The 22,770-nt window shown below is 39.5% G+C and overlaps 1 protein-coding gene across 3 annotated transcripts in view; it reads left to right on the top strand.

The window, feature by feature from the left end:
- The first annotated feature begins 3,731 nt into the window (after positions 1–3,731).
- Positions 3,732–22,770, top strand: part of PCMT1 (protein-L-isoaspartate (D-aspartate) O-methyltransferase) — a 36,325-nt gene continuing 17,286 nt past the window's right edge. For all 3 annotated transcript variants that reach the window (XM_066546974.1, XM_066546975.1, XM_066546976.1), the window contains exons 1-5: positions 3,732–3,990; positions 16,078–16,182; positions 17,321–17,352; positions 19,092–19,196; positions 22,531–22,651. In XM_066546974.1, coding sequence (XP_066403071.1) covers positions 3,732–3,990; positions 16,078–16,182; positions 17,321–17,352; positions 19,092–19,196; positions 22,531–22,651 — 622 coding nt within the window. The remainder of the gene's footprint in view (positions 3,991–16,077; positions 16,183–17,320; positions 17,353–19,091; positions 19,197–22,530; positions 22,652–22,770) is intronic.

Below are 22,770 nucleotides of genomic sequence, written 5' to 3'. Positions count from 1 at the left end.
GGACAATATTGAAAGTTATTTGGAGATGCCAAAACAACGTGTACAGCTGGTAAGAACTCCTGGATATGTGCCCAGTTCATTCTCTTGAGTGAGTACAGTTACAGAGCAGTGTCCTGCAGAGCAGATGCAAGAGCAGAGGGCCCAGCCCTGAGTGCAGTCATAAGCCCTGTCCTTGGCTCGGGCTCCCATCTGGGCTGGGACACGCTGCTCTTGGCCTGAGCTCTGCTGTAGGAGGGCCTGTGCTCATCCAGGCTGCCCAAACTCGGTGACTGGCTTGACCTGGGGCCTGACTTCAGTTGATGGCAAAGCCATTTCTGTCCCCAGCCCTGCTCTGCTTGCTTTGCTTAGATGCTGTGGGATGGTGTGTCATCTGGAAGGTCTCATCTGGAAGGATGGCCTTCCTTCATGAAGGGTCCCAGTTCTGCTGCTCCCTAATGGGGAAAGTCACTGATGTGACTGAGTCCTTCTCACCTCATCTTTGCGTGCAGAGCTGGTAAAACATGCATGTGGAGTTCCAAATAATGTAAACTTCTGAAATGGTAATAAAAAGGGAAGGTACACATCAAACTGGCTTGAGCTTATAGGAAAAGAAATGAGATGAAGGAGAGTGATTAAGTTAAAAACCAGAATGGAGTCAAGAAGAGGAGGGAGTGTAGGTGTAGAAGCCAATTAGCGTAGGGTTTGGGACATAACTGCGGAAATGTACAGCAGGAACATTTAACAGGGAAATTTCTGCTTGTGGTATACAAGCAGATGGGAGCAGACAAGCAGTGATGAGCAATTTTTCAAATTCTTTCTAAATTCAAAGAATTAAAAAAAAATCTAATGGGCTCATGTGGTGGGAGGGAAGGAATAAAACAGAAATAGTAGCTTGGAGGGGTTTATATATAAATGTATGTAAGTACAGCTAGAGGATTGGGATGTGGGTGAATGTGCAGCAAAGGAAGAAGAGATGATGTGCTTACAGTTAGTGGGATCTTCATGTCAGAACAATCATATGGTGGCTCACTCTGGCTGCTGGCATTCTTGTGCCTTTTCTCTAAGAGGACCATCCATGCAGCAGCTCCCTGCAGAGTCTAGGGAAATGGCTCTACATGTGGAAAATGGAGATGCCTGCAATTGTCAGTGGGCATCAGAGACCAAGGTGCTCACACTGATTTGGACAAGTCAGGGGGCATAGGATACAGAAATCCTGGGTATCAGAGCAAATTGAGAGGTTCCACATGAATGGTGATGGCCAGAAAACAATTTTTTATTATTTCTGCTCATATTTTTCACTAGTAAAGAATGTCTATGTTGCTTTTAGTTTAGACTCAATGGATGTGCTCCTGATAAGTTTTTAAAATGTATTCATGGCCTGGGATTGTGGAACTGAAAGAGTTAGGGACTCCTGCATTTGTTTACTGCATAAATGGGTGCATCCTGCCACTATTGGTGCATGTTAGTTTCCCAGGGCCCTTCGAGGCAACTTGGCTTGTCTGAGAGCTCCTGGAAGCCTGCCAAGCCAAGTGCTGTTTCCTTCACACATGCCTGGTATCCACCCAAGACACCCCAGATATTGTTAAGGAAGGCCCATGCTTGTTTTCATTCTCTGAATACCCATGGCAAATAGGTACACTCAGTCAGAAATAGACTGGGCAAGACTGCAAACTCCTAAGAGAGAAATTAAAAAAAAAAAAAAAGGCTCCATGACAAGCCTAAGCCTAATTCAAGCTGGTCCTGGTAAGCAGCATCAGCTTGTATGTAAATGGCTTCTGTTGTGGTTTTGGTCTCCCAAGGGAGTAAGTATCCCTGGAATGCTTTTAAACATGGGCCAGCTATTTTCTTGGCAGCAACCTCTCTATGTGAGAGCAATGCAGTTTTCTTGCATCTGACAACAGAAAATGTCTTTTGCATTTAAAACAATCAATTATTTCTGTGCTCTACTTTTACAATGTCTGTCTGTTCTCTGTACTCGCTGCTCTTTGGGAATTCCTCTCACTCCATGGCTTCTTTCCTTCTCTCTCAGCCCACTGGGTGTATCAGGGAGACCTTTTATATTCTGGGACAGGCTGGGAGCCTCACATGGACTGCAGTTGCCAGATCATGCTTAGGAGAAGTTAGATGGAGAGGACAGAATGAAGCAGATCTGTCTCCAGGATCAAAAGAACCAGATGAGAAGTCTATGGATGGGACTGGTATATGCATTGTGCGACTGCCAGATTTGCCCTGGACTGACTGCAAAGTAGAGAAGCATATTCCCACCTTCACCTCTTCACCTGAACCAGCAATGATTGCATGAAATAGATGTGTTGTGTGGAGCTGAAACAGGTTCAACACTCCCAGCCAAGATGGGCTCTCTAGTAGAAGTTATAACCTGTGTAATCTCCCATGGTGGTATCTTAGGCTGTGTATCTGCTGGATGACACCTTATTTTCCCCAATATTTATACAATATACAATTCATAGGGCCAACCTATCCACAGTTTTGTATCACCATTCTCATGTTTTAAAAGCCAAGCACTGAAAACTCTGCTGTCTGGTCCCATGTAGATGAAATACCTGTGCCAGTGTGCCTGGTTAGGAAAGGAAGTGCTGAAAACTACTCCCATTTGCAGGACAAATACAGAAGTCACAGCACTGACAGTGTGTTCCCAAAATTGCAAAGATGGTATATGCTTTCCCTTTAAACAATAGAAACGTGTATAAATAACAGGTGGCAAATTAATATTTGTGGCAAAATTAATCATAAAGGAGTTTCAGAGCAGAGAAATGCTACATTATGGTAAAAGGTGAATTCTCTGTTTTTCCTCGTTATGTTACAGGCTGTGGGAGGATCCGAAGATGCTAAAACTTTTCCCTTAAGATTGCTACTTCATCATGGGCATATGCTGGGACACAATAAAGGCCCACTGTCATTTACTAAATTCTGAGCTATTGTCCTGGACACCTCTTAAAAGGAATTTTAATTTGTAACTTTGTCCTACGCCATCGGCATTGCACCGGTAGATGCTCCTGTGAACCTTGGGTACTTTGGCGGCCTTTATCCAATGTAGGGCTGTGCCAACTCTCCATGTCCTTCCACGCCGCTGTCATTCCCGCGTTGTTTCCCGGGTGCGGGTCGCACCGCCCTGCCCCGTCCCCGCCGCGGACACGCACGGGACACGCAGCTCCCGCGCCACCTGACCAATGGCAGCCGCCAACACGTAGGCCTGGCCCGCGCGGGCTAGCCGTGGCCAATAGGCGCGCCCGATGCAAAACACCGCGCCGGGAGACGCCGCTAATTGGCTCCGTCGCAAGGGCGGCGGGTCGCGCGCTGGGCCGGAGCCCGGAGCTGGCAGCGAAGCCACCGTGATAGGGCTCGCCCGCCCCGACACCGCCTTCTCCGGTACCCGGCTTGTGCCGACTTGTGTCACGGGAGTGGCGAAGGCCGGGGCAGAGGGGAAAATGCGTGCGCACCAAGATGCCGTTTCGCTATCTCATTCATTAACAGCTCCTAAGTTCACATACCGTCGCCTCCAGACCCGTTCCGCCTCTCCGCCGTTTCTGAGGGGAGGGCAGGACCGGGGTCTCGCCGCCAGCGCGGGATCCAGGGCCCCGACAACAAAACGCGCGGGCCGGGAGCAGCCGCTGTGCATCCCGGCCCCGGCGTGCGAGGATCCCCCACGCGTGCCCCTAGACGCGGTGGGCGCGCATGCGCGGGGGAGGGGGCACCGCGCCGGCCGGCGGAGCGGCGGCGGCGGCGGCCGGGGCATGTCGGGCGCGCGGGGCGGTGGGCGCGTGGCCCCTCCCCTCGGCGAGCGCGCGGCAGCCGCAGCGGCGGCGGCCGCGGGAGGAGGCGGCGAGGAGGCGGCGCCTGTGTCGGCGCTGGAGGTTGTGTCCTTCCTGGGGAAGCTGCTGTGCGCAGTCGCGGCGCTGAAGGCGGCTCTGTACCTGCTCCGCAGAGTGTGCCTAGCGATGGCCTGGAAGTCGGGCGGCGCCAGCCACTCCGAGCTCATCCACAACCTCCGCAGTGAGTCTCGGGGCGGGGGCGCGGGCGGGCGGGGCTCCTGGGCTGCGGGGCGGCCGTTACCGGCCGCCCGGTGACCGTTAGCGACCGCGCACTCCCGCCGCGCCCGCCCGACCCGCCGCCAACTGTCACAGGGAGCGGCACCGGCGCCCGGCCGCGCGTGTCCGTGTTGTCCGTCCGTGTCTGTTTGTGCGTGTCTCTGTGTCCGACCGGGGGTGTGTCCGTGCGTGCCCGGGCGGGGGGTGTGTGTCCGGGCGGCGGCCGGTGTCGCAGGGCGGGCCGGGCTGTTGTTGCGGGAGGCAATGCGGCGGGCGGGGTGGCGCCGATGGCGGTCCCGGAGGGGAAGCGCCGTGCGGCGGCCGTGGCTGTTCTCTGCTCGCCGCGTCCCCCCCTCGCCGGCCCCGTTCCCGCCGCCTCGTTCCCGTCTGCCGTGTGCGAGCTGAGGCGGGGCCGCGGCGGCAGTGCCGGAGAGCCCGTGATCCCCCGCACGCACCGGGATCGGCGCCCGCCTGGTTCGCTCCGGCCGGCGGGACTGGTGGTGTCGGCGGGCGCCCTCCGGGCTTTCAGGCCCGGGCTGAGCAACGCAGCGGGAGCCGCCCGGGTTCGGGAATCGCGGCGAAGAGGCCGCGGCTGTTTGTGTTGGGTGAAAGGGGCGTGTGGCGGCAGTCCCTCCTCCCCTCCCCGGCGGGGTCCCGAGTGGCTCCGCTCGAAGGGCTGGGCTGGGACCCAAGGGGAGAGGAGCGGAGAGCAGCGGAGCTGTCGGGGTTGCGGACTCGTGCTGTGATAGCCGGGCTTTGTCGTGGCTGCCCGGCACTGGGCGCTCCCTTGTGCTCGCCCAGGGTTTGTGCTGTCCCCGTGCTGAACGTGGAAGGGTTGGGCGGGGGCTTCTTCGCCGATGTACTTCAGTACATCCTGAAGTCTGCAGGTCCTGAGAGGATGGAGATACAACACCTTCTGTATTCGAAGCTTGCATTTTTCATATTAGAATAGAATTAACCTCTCTTATATATACTTGCAGTGTTCCTCGTTTCTGCTCCTGGCCTTTTCCCTTTCTCTTCTCAAGTTCGTGTCCTAGATGTAAAAGGATGTAAATCTGGACCTGTATTATGACAGTTGTCTCCTATTTTAGTGATACTACAACACCACAGACAAGGTGGCCTCCTCGGTATTCTGGTGTCATAGAAGAATCACCCTTGTTTTCCCCTTTTCTCTGCTTATGTTAGATCATCTGATTCTGTGGGCTTTCTCAGTATTTTCTTTTGAAAACTATCACATCCAGCAGAACAATACATGCTGAAGTGACTTTCAGCTTCTATGTAAAAACTACTAATTATTGAAGAGTTTCATTGTAAAAATTCTGTTTAATAAATTCATAATAACTTCTCTAGTTACAAGTGTTGCAATACATTTGTTTTGGTTTTTTCTGCAACTGAAAGGGCTAGAAATACTGTTTTAGTGAAATACTGTTCTCTTACACAGCAGGGAAAAACTTTCTGATGTAAAAATCAGCGTTGAACTCCAAAATACATCCAAAAAGCAATTTCTGCCAGAATAGTCTATGGCACTCAGAACCTGAAGGCAAAACCAGTTTCTTTGTTGCAGAAGACAATGACAGTTTTTCAACACATGGAAACTGTTTAGGGCGTTGCAAATGATGATGACAAAGCTGAAAACCATTGTAGTTAGTATACAGCAATAGCTGTATAGGAAAAGGAAAGTAAAATAGAAGCGCTCAATATTGTAATCTCAAAGCATGCACTGATGGTAATTTCCCCCTCTCTGTTTTGCATATGCATGCCAAAATATTTTGAGGGGTGTTAAAAAGGGAAATAGTGGATTGTCAGTAAAATATTGTGGAAGCAAAGAGGCTTTTGATCTTGCAGGAAGATTGTGTTGTCAACTTCAATGGGACTGTTCATGTTGTAGGGCTTTATCAGTGCAGAGCAGCTGCTGAATTAAGACTGTAACTTTCAAGTTAGAGTTCCTCAGGTAAGATGATACCTTGTTGCTAAAGTTGGGAACAGATTTAGAAGAAAGTACTGTTTAATGTGATACAGTTCTCCCAGATATGTTTCAGCCAACTTAAAAATTATTGGTTACAGAAAGACTACAATGTTCCATAGAATTCTTTTGGAGTAGTAGATCCGTCACAGTATTTTCCCCTCTCTAAAAACAGCCACATAGCATTTACAGCATTTTATGCTAAAAGTGAGAATGCAAATTGGATGCAGGTAATTTGATGTTGCCCATTGTTTGTCTTGTGTGGAACTTAGTAAATGTGTGTGTAATGTAGTGTATATTTTGCATAACTTAAAATAATGCGGGTTGTAGTGACACAGTATGTTTTCTTCTGCAGCAAATCCTGGTAGAGAGGTTCTACCCCCTGCCCTTATGCCACAATTCTTCTCTTGACTGTTCTTACAGATTTGCTTGTGAGGGAGGCAGTGCTGTAAGACTGGGTCACTTTCTCATGACTTGTGAAACATCAACATTTAAGCTCCTCAATGTCTGTAAGCTGTTATACTATTATAGTTAGAGAAGCAGTAAACTTGGTTGTGCATAAATGAGGGCTGGGGAGAATGGGAACTTATTAAAGTGATTTTGCTTCTAAATGAAAACATCATTGGAAGATTCCTGTATGCTACATGTTCTTTTCCTTTAAAACAGCTATAAAGATTATTCTTAATTATAGGCTGTTATTGACAGTTGCTAGTGCTTCTGTTTTGTGGCAATAAAATTCTCTATTTCATGACATTTGCTTTACTGCTCATTTCACTGTTGCCTTAACTATAGAACTAACTTTTCTGTAATGTAGCAATCATTGTGTTAGGGCAGTGACAAGTGATTTTGGGTATTTACAATGCAGATTTAGGCAGTTATTCTTTATAGGCTGCATCTTTGCTGTCCTGTCTTAAAAGGGACAAACTAATAAGGAAGGTCCCAGAACTTTGCATGTTTTTCAGCACTTGCTTAGTGACTGAGTGACTGAAGAATGTTGCAGTACATTGTTTTGTTGTTTTGATTTTTAACTTCTTGTTGCATTGTAAACGTGGTTTTGTGCTGTTAATTTGAGGCATCATAGATGCACAATTTGACGTATGCAAAATAAACTTGTTTAAAATATGCTCGTCACAACAAAAATGCTGTCCTTGAATGTGCTGTTGCTGTGAGGTGTTCAGCTGCTTTGTTTCAGTGATTCTTGAAAGTACTCATTTTTTAAGAATGCCTTTTTTAAATCTGAATGATTCTTTCTCCATTAAAGCCTTAAAACAAATATTTTTCACCTTCACAGAATAATTATTAAAATCTTTGCTTCTTCCTAACTGAAAATAGTTGAACGTGTTCCTTCAAACTTGAGTAAACTGCTCCCTAAAATATATTTGAAGTAAGATCTTTTAGCAGACAACATTTTTAGGAAGTTCTCTAAATGCAGGTTACAGTAGGGTTAGAAATCATACTAAGCACAGAAATAATTACCAGTATTTAAATAAATAACTCTGACAGGAGATTTTTTTAAAATTATGAATCTGCCATATAGAGGTGCTGAGGAAGGAGGAAAAAAAATGATGAGTTATTTACTGTTGTCTTGCTTGGTTGAAAATCTTTTGATTCTAAATCTGTAACTTTTTTCCTGTCTCTGTATCTTCAGCTATCCGCTGATAGGTTACTACTAGATCATTTCATCTTCTTTCATACTTGGGCTTTTGCCAAATCCTGCTACTTTACATGCCAGCATCTTAGAAATCAGCTTTTCTTTCCCAGCTGAAGGAGACAAGAATTGATTCCCTGTCCAATTCACAAGCAAAGTTCATTAAGTTTACTCATTGTGCCTTTTCCCTCCAGTCAATGTCATGCTGCCATAGGACAAGCTTGCTTTGCTTATTTCTCTGATCATCTTGTGTCAATGGTGTTTTCATCCCATGTACCTGCTCTTGAATCCACATTTCTCAGTGAAAGTGAAGGTGAGTTAACTTGGCTGTGGCAGAAGTTGTTAACCATCTGTGGATTTGTTTCTTGCTACATTCTTTTACCTTTCTCACCTAATAAACTTGTGTTGCAAAAGTTAGCAACTCTAATTTAGGAGAGTCCATAGAATTTTGCACCTCACATAAGATCAGGGTCTTAATTTTTCAGTGTGAATGATGCTTGAAATCAGTATATATTCAAATATTATCAGGGTCTGAGAATTCTATTTTTAAATATGCTAAAAGTATTTCTCTAAGTGTTTTAATTATTTAGATAGTAAATAATTAAAAATGGCATCTTAGCATGCTTCGTCATGATGAAGGCTTATCTGCAATAAATCTGCACCTTTGGTGTGAGTTTCTTGTTGCTGAGGACAAATCTCTTTGGGAAATGCCATGAATGGGAAAGCATTGCATACAGTAAGCCTAAGCTAGGTTCAGCAAGCAGTAAACATTGGTTTTGTTTGTTAATTTTCCTCTGTCATGTCTTTTCCCTTGGTTTATCCAAATTTCTTCTGTCTAATTTTGCTTGAGGAAGAGTAATATAACTTGGATGAACATGAAGAAGGAAAATAATAATGGAAAATTAGACCAAATGAAATGACTCCCCTGTACGAGCACTTTTTCTGCCTGTTGTGTGCATTCAATGACCACCCCTTTCTTCATCATGAATGTATTGAGGCTTCAGTGACTAAGCATTGTAACTTATGACCAGGTAGTGAAGTGGTTAGAAAGTGAACTATTTTTTTCAATTAAAAATTAACACATCCGCTGATAAGTTAATTTAAGAATATCTAAAATTTCTTAAATGTAGTTCATGTCTCAGGTGGCAGGCTTGAAATCTGTGATGCTATTTTTTGGAGCATTGAGATTTAAAAAGAATTTTGTTAGCAAGTAATTTGAATAATCGCCTAAAGGAGTTTCTGTGAAACTTTTTTCTTTTTAAGTAAGATTTGAGTGTTTGCTAATGATTTGCCCATATCAGTGAAATGTTTTGAAAGAATTTCTGTACCCTTGATCTTTTAAGAGGCAGGCCTTCAAGTAAATCAAGACAAGTAGATATCCCAAATAATAGGAAATGATAACAGAAAGAAAAAAAAAAACAACCTAAATTTAATAACATCATGTTTTATTGATGTGCAAATTAAGATTGTGTTCTTAACTGGTTTTTTTTGTTGTTGCCATGTTTTTTGCACTGAATGTTAGACAGGCTGTCAATGTAATGTTAAAAACATACCCATACTTTCCCACAAACTTCCAAAATTCAGTGCCTCAAAATCTAAGTCCTCGATCATGCAAGAAAAAAAGAGGGCATTTTTTGCTGATTATTTACATTACAAATCTTTATAATTCCTAATAAATACTTTTAATTAAAAATATTTCATTATTTTGCTTGATTGAAGATATATTCACATATAATAATAAAAATAAAAAGCCACATATGATTTTTTCCTGGTGGTCTGCAGCTGCCTAGTAATCTATAGCAACATGGAAATGATACTGCAAATGTGTCCAAAACAGGTCATTACTGCTGCATTTAGGCATTTTAAAAAGAGGGAATCCTCTATGGTTTAGCTTCAGTACAGCTCTAAGCTTTTCTTTTAATGTTACTGTTTCTTTCATCCTGATGTAGTATCAGGAGATCACCAAGAGCTACTGGAAAGCCTAGAAAGAAATGTGTAATATTCATTTCCTTTGAGTTCTTTTGAGTGATTGTTGATGTGAATGTTATCCCTTAATGCCACAAACTCATGTTCTTTAGTGCTACATAACACTTTAAGTAAATAATTTTATTAATTTTTTTATTAGGTTAATTGTATTAATGTTTTGATTTTTAATTTAAATTACCAACATTTGGCAAAAACTGAGTGAACTCTTTTAAAGCTTGAGATCAGTAAACTGTGGACTTCTCCTGGACTGGCTGACCTACAAGTTACATTTTAAGACTTCTGGATACTTTAATAGTGAACTTGAAGACAAAATAGTTTCAAATGCTTGCACTTTTGAAATACAGCTTCAGAAATTCTTCCTAATTTCTGCTAGTAGGACATTTCTTTGTCCTTTTGTCCCAAGAGTCAGAGTTATATTTTGCTGATTTTCTGATCTTCCTCAACTTTCATGTAGTACCAGTGCCTGTCTTAATGAAACCACCTTCATAATGACCAACTTTATGTGGTCTAGCTGCTGTCTTACCAGCATTGGCTTTTCTGAAAGCTGCAGAGTGGCTGCATGGCATCTGCTCAGTAAGGTGTGAGATGTGCACCATCTGCTTCTTTACAGATCTGCTAAAGCTGTAAGTAGTTTTGCTGCAAGCCTTACTGTGAAGAGAGTTCCCTGTCTATCTGTCTGATCCAGCTAACTTTATCTTAGCCTTTGCAACACTTTTTCATTATTACTGATGGTTGTTGTCAGTTTGTATTGAAATCTTTAGTTCTGACTTCCCATGTGATGTGTAAGTGAAGTTCAGCCTTCTCAAATGTTGAGGGATTGAGGAGTGCTTGGAGGTTAAAGTCTCCCTCATCCACACATGGGTGTTAAAGTTCATTGGAAAATGAGGTTCTATGTTTTTGCATGCTGAAACTAACCCTAAAGTTACTTTTTTCTTTACGTACTCCTCAAAGTTTCTTCATTCAGCTGCTGATACAGATTTAGATAAAATCAACATAATCATTATGATAAATGTGAGTACATGACAGAGAACTTCTGTATAAATCTGTGTGCTAGAAGGCTGTGTTTAGCAGGCCTTTCTCCTCCCCCAGAGAAGAAAATGGTTAATACCAACTTTGCAACACTGCCCTATGGTAGGAGGGGGCAATACAGCTGTGGTTAAATTGTCTAAATTAGTTAACTGCAGACTTTAATATCCATGAAAATGAATAGAAAACTCTTACCCGTTACACCAAAGTGGATGGGTTGTTTTTGAAGGTGATCCTTATTAAATAGGGAGGGAATACTACCTTAAAGTGAAAGTGAAATGTTCACAGGTAATTTTGTATTTAATTGAAGCTTGAGGCTGTATGCTAGTTTGTGTTGAGCCCAGCTTATGATTCCTATGTTTTATGTCTGCAGGTTTTGAGTAGCATTTAAATGGTAATTGAATATTTATTATTTTTTATTATTATTATTTTATTATTATTACTCCCATTTTTAAAAAATTTCTGTCACTTTGGAATTTTCATGGGACTTGATATTTGTGTTCCATTTCTGGGCTGTAAGATTAACTCTGATGGACTTGTGATTTCCTCAGTCTTTGTGTGGTTATGTCCCTGAATGATAGACTCTCAAGTGATTCCTTCCTGTGAGCTGTATGCAACCTCCTGTTTGGATAATGTTTGGATATTGTGAATCCAAATCATAGTGAAAATAGATGGACAGCTGAATGTTTGAGGCAGATAGCTCTTAAATTGTCAGCAAAGCACAAGAAATTTGCATGTATGAGTGGTATAAGAAACACTTGTTTACAAACACCTACTTTCAATTTATTTAGCACAAAGAACTTTGTATGATTTGGGTCAGTGTCTGTTACTGGATTTTAGGGTGCTGATGCATCACTTCTTGTTCTAAGTGCTTTCTTTGTGTTCATGCTTTACAGTGAAATCTTCCTATGCTCATTACTAAATAAAATTCTATTAACTGAACCACATTCTTTCCCATATTTTTTCTTCCTCTGCTCAAACAAAAAGACCCGGACTTTAAAAATGTCAGTTGATCAGGTGCTTAAAGCCAACAATCTTCACATTGCTTGCAAATCAAGCTGTGGTTCTGTTCCAGCCCATTCTCCTCTGGAGAGCTGCTAGCTGGTTTTCATGGGTCAGGTGGAGACTGTCACTTGACAGTGTCCTGCACTATATCCCTATCTTTAAAAGTGAGAGGCATGGATTAGACGGGTGGACCACTTGATAGATAAGGCTGGCTGGTAGCACTGAAAATAGCTGTGGTCCAAAGCTCTATGTTCAGGTGTAGGCCTGATGAGTGGCGTTCCTCAGGGGTTGGCACTTGGGCTGGTGTTGTTTAACATCCTTGTCATTGACATTGACAGTGGGATCAAGTGCACTCTCTGCGAGTTTGTGGAGAGCAAACTGTCCTGTATCAAAAGTGTCATGGCCAGCAGGGCAAGGGAGGCAATTCTACCCCTCTGCTCTGCACTGGTGAGACCCCACCTGGAGTGCTGCATCTAGCTCTGGGGCCCTTAACATAAGAAGGAACTAGTTGACCTTGAAGGATTCTTCTAACCCAAACCATTTGATGATTTGTCACATCAGTAATTTCTATCTACATGAATGAATCTTTTGTAGCATAAAGCTGTATGTACTTTGCATCATGCCTTAAGATCTCTGTATGATTTCAAAATATCACTGTTTCACTGAAAATTCATCTTCCTAAGTGAAGTATTCTGCAGTGGTTATGGAGAAAGTAATCTAAGAAGCTGAACTATGTGGATGCTGAAGTAGTTGCACTACTTGTGGATCTTGAAGTAGTAAATGGTTTTGGGATCTGCAGTCAGCCACAGGAGGAGTTTGAGTAGGTGTTGTGGTTTGTATAGTAAGCTTGTGTGCTGGATCATGTGGCAGTGACACATCCTCTTTTCTGATCTGGAAGCCAGTGTTGGTGTAAATGTTGATTGCAAGTATTTTATGGTACGGTTAGAAACGTATTTGGTCAACAGTCAGGATACTGTCAGTGAGGTAGGCAATTCTTTGAAACATAAGCACTTCAGTAGTGCATTTGTTGCTAAATAAAAGACAAAATTAAAAGATAGGTTGTTTACTTGTTGGAAGTCCATGGTGCCTTTTCAGACTCTTCTTTCCTTGCTCTCTGACAACCAACTGCCCAGTTTCCCAGGTTACATTTAACAGTGGTATATTCCCACCTTCAAGTCCAAGGACTGCTCTGAGCTCTTTTCCTGTTTTCATGGTGTTATTTGTGGAAAAGAGGCAGACCAGAGAGAGTTTTCAAAACATGCTCCAATTATGTCAAGTTGTCATTGCCACAGACTCTGCACAGAGTAACTCTTGAACTTGGCAGGCAGTGCTCCACTGTTAAGTACTTAATTTTCTGCTTCAGCCCTTTGAAGCTTGAAGTTGTGCTGATATAACTCTGTTTTATTTGAGTTTACTTTTTATTTCAAGCCGTCAGTGTGTTTGTGCATTATCTTTGCTTGTAAACACTTGAATATCTGATTTGTTTGCAGTACAAATTGATTATCATTCTTAAAACCCAACAGTCTCCTCAAGGAGAGACTTCTGTGCATGTTATAATTGGAAAGGATATTCTACTATGCATTTAATTGTGAATTATTTTCTTGCAATATACAGCTTTGCTTTAAGATTTAGAAAATTGTTTTAGTTAACATCTTATTAAGTTAATTTTTTATTGTTTTGTTTTTTTTTGTTAGAGATGGCATGAAATTAGAATGTCTTCTTTGCAGTATAAGCTTCTATTATTAGCTTCTTTATACTTATTTTCTGGACTTAATTGAGAATTTGATAGAGACACGTTTCAGGCAGAATTAAGATCCTGGCAGCTGGTCATCTTGGGACTGACTATTGCAGGAAAGAAAGGACTTTTTTGGAGTTTGGTACCTTACAGTTGTTATGTTTCTCTATATTCAGCTGTGAGACTAAGGAAAAAAGATCTTGTTATCAACACAATAAAAATGTTAACTAAGTCAATGTTGACTTTTTTGTTTAGGGCTTGATTGTTTTTATTAATTCCCACCTAAAATTTGATGTAGTTTCCATTGTATAATAAGCAAATTTGAAAAGCAGACTTAATCTATCGGGGGTAGCTGAGAGGGTGTTGGTTTTTTTGAGGATGGAGCATTATTCAATAATTGAAATAAATAGCTGACAGCAGATTCAGCTTCTTCCACAGGTTCTGAGTATGGGTAACTTTCTTCAATTCTTATTTACTGAGGAAAAGATTGCAATAATCAATGACAATACAACCGTCAGCAAATCTCATGATTGTTTGCTGAATGAGAGCATCCTGAATGCTCAATCTGTAAAATAGTAGTTTCTGTTTTCGGGGCTTTTTTGTAATTTGCCTGTCAATGCAAGCATTTTATTTGGTAGTTGTATGTACTTTGACTGGACCTAGGTTTTGTGAAGTTAGAGAAGGATCTTGGCCTTATCATAGGGCCCTGCAGTTGCACTTGCAAGATGTTCTTTTTGTTCTTTGCATGCTTATTCCAAAAGGCACAAAAGGAAAGAGCAGGTGGCTGCCTATAGTTATAGAATATATGCGCCTATCTGCGTGTAAAGAAATAAATCACTATTTTAGACTTTTTGTGAGTACTTCTCAGCTATTGCTTTTTGACATCTCTTCAGCCTCCTGGAGCCTTTATCTCCTCACTTTTGTTATAATTAGACTTGCTTATTCTCCTTTTTTTAAAGTATATTTCGTTTGGAGATACTAACTTCTTAGTGATTCCTAATGAGACTCGAAGAGTAAAAGTTTGATTTTTGTTTCTAAGCTTTGTTCACAGAACTGCTATACAACTAATCCAATTAATTTCTAGTGGTCAGGGAAAACTTTTTTTTCCCTTACTTTTCCTCTGTTGTTAGTGCCAAAGTATTAATGGATTGATTTGTTTGTTTTCTTTTGGGCACAATTTTGCTCAGTAAGTAAACTTATGAACTGCTGCAAATGCCTGCTGGCTCAGATACTAGAACTGCTGTAGTATTCAGTTCAAAATGAAGTCAAAGAACAGGATATATCTAATGTGTGGGGACTGTGAGTGGAGTGTATGCTTTTTCTGGGACTTACCAGATACAGAAATCTTTCTAAAAAAATAATATATTTTAAAAAGGAATTGTTTTCCTTAAAATTTTCCTTAGTAATAGTATATTTGTTTTGCAGTTCTATGTGATACTTTGTCTTCAGACTAAAAAGGATATGATCTGAGGAGTTATTTTCCTTTCTGAATTCAAGTCTGTGTTGTATAGGATAATTAATTCTGGACACAGATAGTAGATAAGAAAAGAAGACAGGAAAATCCCATGATTAATAGGTGTAGTTGGGAGCATCCAGTAAGCAGTCAGTAAAGTCTCTGCAGAAGTTAGCTCATTCCTGGGGTGTATTTTTTCAAAAAAACCCACTTCAGGACAATCTTACACAAGTTCCATAATCTGATTTTCATGTTTTGGGTTAGATATTTTGTGCTTAAATGAACTTTTTTTTTCCCCTTTTAAAGTAATATTTTGCAAATAAATCATTATTTAAAGAAAGTAGTTAATGAAGCAATCCATCATTGAAATGTCTATTATTTATAGTTTATATAGTCTCTTAATAAAAGTAATTAGTTAATTTTTTCCACTTGTTTTCCAAAGTTTTCTGTTATTCATAATTGGCTCTTGAGAACTTAAAAAAAATAGAATTAACAATGTTTTAAAAAACGTCAATAAAACAGCAAGAAAAAAATGGCTGCTTCTGACATTTTACATGCATGTTCATTTATATTTTATTTTGAAAAGTGAAAAAAGATTGAGAGTGTTTTGATATAAAAACTTTTTGGCTGCAGTCTGCCCCAGCATAAGAATTCAGATTCTGTGGGAGTTTCTTAACAAAAGGATTTTTTTTTCTTTGCTAACACAAGACAAACAGATCTGGAAACTAAAGTACTGAGCAATGATGCTTCAACTTAACATTTCTACATTCTTTTGTATATCTTTCAATAATTACTTGTATGGCTTCTTAGAAATATGAAGTCTATCTTGTTTGGTGTGTATAGTAATACTAATTTCTTACTGACTATATTTTCAGGATTTATCAAAGGTGTGCATGAAGTTGAGTTTTCCTAAGGAGTAGAGCTTTGCAAGTGATTTCAGGAAAGCATTTGTAACTGCTGGGAAACTGCTGTTCACCAATCACTGGCTTAAGCATCATTTGGTCTCTGGACTCCAGATTGAATTTTAGTATCACAGAAGGGTTTGTGCTGGACGGGACCTTTAAGGATGCCCTAGTCCAACCCTTGCCATGGCCAGTATGATGAGGGCAAGAGTGTAAGATCTGTGTAAGGCACATGATTTCTCACAATGCTATGTATATGTTAACACATTTCATAGACTCCTGCACTGCAGAAGAGAAACAATGCCTTCATTTTTATATATTTGTTTGTTTATAGAAAATGGAATAATCAAAACAGACAAAGTATTTGAAGTAATGCTGGCTACAGACCGTTGCCACTATGCAAAATACAACCCCTACATGGACTCTCCACAGTCTATAGGTAAGAGCATCTTGCAAAAGTGATTGAGATTGTTTTCATTTGTGTAACTGTGGCTGGTTTCATTATTTATGTGTTAAGAATGTGAAAATATTTTTTTTTTAATTTGGAAGATTGTTTAGTTCTTCATCAATTTATTGCATACCCTTTTAACTAAGCTTCAATTTCCTGCGGTATGCAGTTGGCATATTTGGATACATCAGGTAGAGAGGTGTTTTTCAGCCAATATTAGTATGTGTAAATATGTGTTTGTTTTTCAAACCACAGCAACTTGTGATAGTGCAACTGATGTAAATACATAAAAATAATTTGCATCCAGTTTAAGGTAGAAACATTCCCTATCTTTCCACAGAAATCATTCATTTGGGACCAGTGCAAAGTTTCTTAAACCATTATGTGAAATCTTTAAAAATAGGCTTTGAATTGGCAGGTCTACTGATAGGACAGTAATTTCCCATCCAGGTCCCAGTTTTATCTTTCCAAGACAAGAGAATGATCTGTGTAAATGTGCTAATTTCTTTTTTCTTGATCTTCTCCCTGCCTTTAATTGTATGTGGTAAGTGAATTTTATTAGGATTTTGTTAGTTATATAGGAAAATTAAAAATATTTTAAGATATATAAGCCTTTGAGTATGTGTCTTTACAAAAACAAATATAGTTGAGTGTTCCTCCCATTCTTATAGGTGTTTCTTCTCATTTGTTGTTTGCAAAACACACAAGGTTGTTCTCCAGATATTCTATGGTCTCCACTACATGAAACTCAAACTAACAAATTCAGGTTTTTACATAGGGGCTGACTAAAAAGGAGTTACATTATTTGGGGAGACACTACTCTTCTGAATTAAGCCTACTTGCTCAGTATGTGATATTCATTCAATGTATAGTGACAAAATGGAGATTGTAACTGAGATCAAGGATAAAACCGTTTTTTTTTCCTGTCCAGAGTGGACACAGTGTAGCTTTCAGCTGAGGTACCATAACTCACTTCTGATGTAGAGTACCTGTGTAACTGCAGGGGTGTGGATGTTGTACCCTGAGTGAGGGTGACAGCAAAGGTGTTGCACTTTACAGTCAAGGTAATAAAGATTGTAAGGTTGCTGTCTGAACAACAATGAACATCATCCATTCTCTTGTTTTACAGGTTTCCAAGCAACAATCAGTGCTCCACACATGGTAAGCTTTAAACTAGGTGATTAGTATAGTGATTTTATAAACATCCAGGTGCTTTTGAAATAAAATATTTACCCTAGTAAATTTAATGAGCAGTTGATTGCAGTGACGCTTTTGTGAAGTGCTTACTGTGAGGAAGGAGAAGATATTGATCAAGATTTTTCTTGCAGATGTACAGTAATAGGATGAGGGGTAGTGGGGGAAAAAATGTAACATAGGAAATTCTGATTAGTTTATTGATTAAAAAAAACCCAAACTATGAGGGTAGTTAAGTACTGAAACAGGCTTTGCAGCTTGTGGAAGTTCTGTTCTTCAATATACAAAGAAGCTGACTGAACAGGGTTCTAAGCAGCCTAATTTAAAATGCCCATGTATTGAAATAGGACTGGACCAGAAGATTTCCAGAGATCTTTCCAATAGAAATTACTTTTTAATATATAAAATCAGAATTCAGAAGTGAATGACAGTGATTCCTATAGTATGGTACTGCAGTAATGCCTTTAAATCTTTGGACAGGAAAACAGATACATTGTACTGAGTTGCAGGGCTTTTTTTGCCAAGTGGTTTGTGACCAGGGTGAGCGTTCCAGTCGGGATTTCAGTGCATGCATCTAACCCAGATATAATTTTTCTATTTTTCTTTATTTGAGATGAAAGGTGACTAGAAGCAAGTATTTTGTCTTTGCAATGTTTGGAAGGTGTCAAATCATAGTAAAAGTCTGCTTCTCTTGACTAAAAACTGTGTAGTTGGCTTAGAATTTACCTAGTTATCAATATGAAAAAACCAGGAATTTTGTATAGAGATGTTAACAATATTATTCAAGAAAAGATCAGAAAAAAGTACTGTTGCTAAGAGGAAAAATAAGTGTTAATCATGCTTCAAAATTAAGTCCCCTAAGTCATTATTTTTCCAATTCTTAGCACTAGTAGTATATGAAGTGTTAGAGCAAAAAGGTAATATATCCTCTAAGCAAATATTAACTAAGAATCTTCTACCAGAGAATATTCTAATTATTTATATTTTCTGGGTGGGATGGATTAAGCTGAAAGAGTGTCATAATGGCTGTCTCTGAAACATGAAAGAACAAATTGGCTTTTTTAGTGTGCAGCCTACGCATAGTTTGTGTACTGCTCCACCACACAGCAAAAGTTATCAAGTGTGTCTATAGACTACTTCAGTTCATCCATGAGCCTGGCTATCTGCCTTTGTAAGAGATGACTGCTTTTTCCTATTCTTTGATTCAGCAAGTGTGCAGGTAATACAGGAAGTAGTTTTAATAGCCATTTTACTTGATGCTCTCGAGCTGCCTTCTTCCTAGATAGTTTTTGTACCAGGATATTCCAATGCATATAGCATAATGATAAACTAAATTCTTTATTGGCCATATACTGCCAGAATATTAAGTGTCGCCAGACCTGAGGAGAAATAAACTGATTTATAGTGTTTTTCCTAATATATAAATAGAGTCTATGCTAGAAGTGTAAACGGTCAGATGAGGCTTTGTATATGAATACTAACAAAAAAAATACGCTCATGATATTTGTTGAAGCCAATGAAATAAAAATTATTATATAATATAGTTAACTCCTTCCCCCCCCCCCATTTTTTGTAATAGAAATAATTCTGAAATTTCCTACGCAAATGCTCAGTGCATTTCCCAAAATCTCTGAGGAAATTAACATATCTTGAGTAAAACAGACACTTAAAACAACTTGAAATTTTCTCTTTCTGTGTTCTCTTAGCATGCATACGCACTTGAACTTCTATCTGATCAGCTACATGAAGGAGCCAAAGCACTTGATGTAGGATCTGGAAGCGGAATTCTTACAGCGTGCTTTTCGCGAATGGTGAGTTGTTCAGTTTAATCATTGATTATCAGAACTGCTTGGACTCAAGTGTAACTCTGAATTACAGAGCAAAAAAAAGCATCCTTCATAATCCACTGAAGTATATTATACAGAAAATAATTTACTCTCCTGGGTGTGATTGGTACCCATTTCTTATGGTAGCTGATAGCAGATGTTCAAGTTAAGTAGCCCAATAAATTGTGTGATGGTGAAGAAACCCCTTAGTGAGGAAGTTTAGGGTTTTTGGATTGTTTTGGGTTTTTTTAATGATTGAATTTTAGTTGTTGCTTTATATCTTGAAGGAAGAAGATGTTTGTCTTAAACAGTTCAAAATTTTATTATCTTGGGTAGCTGTGAATGTTCTCATTGTGATAAATTGTCATGGATTCCTGTTACAATGAGAGCTTAGTGAGGTGTAAAAGAATCTTATTTCCACAGGAAAATATCTTGTGTCTATAATAAATTGTCTTTTAATTTAATTGCTTTCTTTTCTTGTTATATTGCACAAGCGTTACTGTCCATTTAACCTCTTTAAAGTTAGATATTAATTTGAATTTTACATCTTTGCCAAGTAACTTAATCTCAGTTGTGTTATTCAACCTGTACCTAAGGAATTTTCTGTGTTCTTCCCTATCTTACATTGGGAAAAAAAAGATTAAACAAAAAAGATTAAAAAATTTGGATTTTAGTGGCTGTAGCTATTGTATTCTTAGACTGATTATTGAAAACTAATATAATCAGTTCTTCTTTCTCTGTTCCAGGGCTTTATAATTTCTTTATCATTAGTAGAGACCTTCATTAAACTGCCAACTAGATTTTTTGTTTTGTTTTTCTGCAAAGTTAATTTGAAATGTGTTGATACATATGATAATTTCTCATTTAGGTTTCTTTGCTACTTAGTTTTCTGTTTTCAAGCACCAATCTGAGTCTGCAGTCACTTCTGTTTCCCAGTGTTAAGAGTTAGCTGAGAGTGTTTAGGATTGGGCCATGCACTTGCTAAAGTATTTAGTTGTCTAAGTGTTAGCTGCAAAATCTGGAGGAAAAAAAAAAAGTAGTTGAAATAAGTTAACCAAACTGCAGTTTAGAGGAAATCTTAAATGGCACTTAATTCAACTTGCTACCTATTATTTTTGCTCTGTGAAGTCAGTAATCAAATGGTAGCATGGGAATGCCAATCCTACAAGCATTAAAACTTCTGTCCAGGCTATAGTATTTCTCACTGAAGTTATGGGTGAATAAAGGAATAGCCATTTTCAATGGGATGTGCTAAATTGTAGTTGTGCCCTTTTTTCTACTAAAACAAGCTGTGGAAAAGTCAGAATCAGCACAAAAAGAAAATCTCTTTCCAAATTTCCTGAAATTAATCCTGCTATCTTTTTATTGCCATATGAATGTTATGTGCCTCTGAAGAATCCTCCTTGGTTGTTTGCATTGGAATGGCTTACAGATGTGTGTCATGAAAAATTGAATAAATTTGAAATGCTTTCATTCTGCTTGAAAGTTTTGTTAGCACTACTCTTAGCACTGCTAACAGTAACAAAAACTTGAAAGAAGTTACAGATGATTGGGCATACAAGCATCATAAAGTCATTCCAGGACAAAGTATATTATGGGAATTAATGGTAGAGTGTTTTGCCACAAAAATTCAGTTGGAGATGTGCTTTTTGTGACTGCTGATGTTGCTTCTCAGTCTAACTGAGATCTAGAATTAGTAGCTCACATTTGTGGCACAAGCACCTCAGTGCTCATAGATGACAACTTTACTCTTAGGATGATAATCTCATTTGTGGTATCTCTGGGAAAGCTTTATGTTTACTTAGATTGGTAAAGTATCTTGAAGATTGCTGTTTAGATTTTCACGTTAAGCTTCTGGAATAATTTTGCAAGCTATGTAGATAAGTTTATTTACTTTTGAAGGTTGCTGGCAAATTAAATGAATTACAGTTTTCATTCTGTCAGTACTGGATATGAAAAAAGTGGGTATATTTTATTCCTAACATAGAGATCCAAAAATTGTGCCTCTTTGTGTTGTCTCAATTGCATGTGCTTCACAGTTCCAGGGTAATAAAAGGAATTGATGAGAACTCAGAAATAGCATAATGGGCTGTCACATGCAGCAGGAGGTTCTCTGACTTTATCAGCCTATTTCATGCTCTGACCATTTTGCTAAATTTTCATTTCTGTGATGTTACTGTTTGGAATATACTGGATCTTTTGCCAGCTTATGGTACAGCTGACTGCCAGTCATTCCTCCAAACAGCAACCCATGGCTGTCATGTCATAGTGAAAACTTGCTCTGTGTCTTGTTTTGTTTCAAAGGCTGGGGTGGTGGTCTCCCACTCAAACAAGAAAAGCTAACACTGCTTTTTTAATGTTTTTAACATAGGACTTGTTCATAATAAAACCAAAAAAATTCCCCAGGATAACTAGTTACTAATTTTCCATGTCTTAACAATATTAAAATGTAAGATACAGAAACATAAACAATGTGTTTAGATGTGTCCAAAGACAGGTAGGCAACATGGGCTCTGCTAGGACATACTCTGCTATTGTAGTCTTTGAGCTGGATCCTGTTAAAAGTGGTCAGAGATTTTAAGATTTGGATTGGTTTTGAATGTTTTTTCTGAACTAAAGACAAAATTCTCGAAGAAATACCTGTAATGGAGAAGCTCTTGTTAGTAGATTTTTCCCCCTCTCAGAGTACAGAGATTTTGTGACCTTTTTTGAGTTAAGAGCTCTCAGAAGTTCCACTCTTCCTATGGAGGAGAGCTGTAAATCTGAGAGCAGATTCATGAGTGCAAGGGTGAGTGGAAGGTAATTTGTCCATGACTGGTAATTGCAGCATTTGCTTCTGAAAGAATAGAACTCTTGAGATGATTTTGAATAAAAATCATTATTTAATCCTTGATGTAAGGTCTTCTCTAGAAGAACCTTAATCCTTGGTAAGTTTTATTCAGTGTGAAAGGAGATCAGTTCTAGTCTTTTTCCTTGATGTTGTTACTTTTTGTTGCAGGTAATGAAAACAAACATGATCAAATTTAACTTCTAAAAGTTCCAAGAAGAAATCTCCACTAACAATATAACACAACTGAATCACATCTCAAAAAGATCACTCTAACAACTATTTATAAAAGTGTGCAGACACACTTTAATTATCAGGTGCTTCTAGCAGTCAGAATTTGTCATTTCTAACAGTAGTTTTAATAACATTGGGAAAATATACTTCCACTTTCCTGTTTTTGTTTTTATTTTAGAGAAATGAGTCAGGAAGTATAAGTACTCATTCTGTAAATGAACCCAGCAGAAATTGTTCATCTGTATATTTTTATTCCAGGTTGGTCCCAAAGGACAAGTTGTAGGAATTGATCATATCAAAGAACTAGTAGATGACTCAATAAATAATGTCAAAAAAGATGATCCCACATTGCTGTCTTCAGGAAGAGTGAAACTGATTGGTGAGCATCAGACTGATATACTTACTAATTAAACTGATATTCTTTCTAGCAGCTGGTTGAAAATGACTGAATTGGATGTTATTAAAAGTTTGAATTTAGTAAGCTAAATCCAAGAAAGA

Source organism: Molothrus aeneus, chromosome 3, assembly GCF_037042795.1.
Source record: "Molothrus aeneus isolate 106 chromosome 3, BPBGC_Maene_1.0, whole genome shotgun sequence".
In the NCBI taxonomy this organism is placed as follows: Eukaryota; Metazoa; Chordata; class Aves; order Passeriformes; family Icteridae; genus Molothrus; species Molothrus aeneus.
This window is presented reverse-complemented; position numbering and strand designations above follow the sequence as displayed.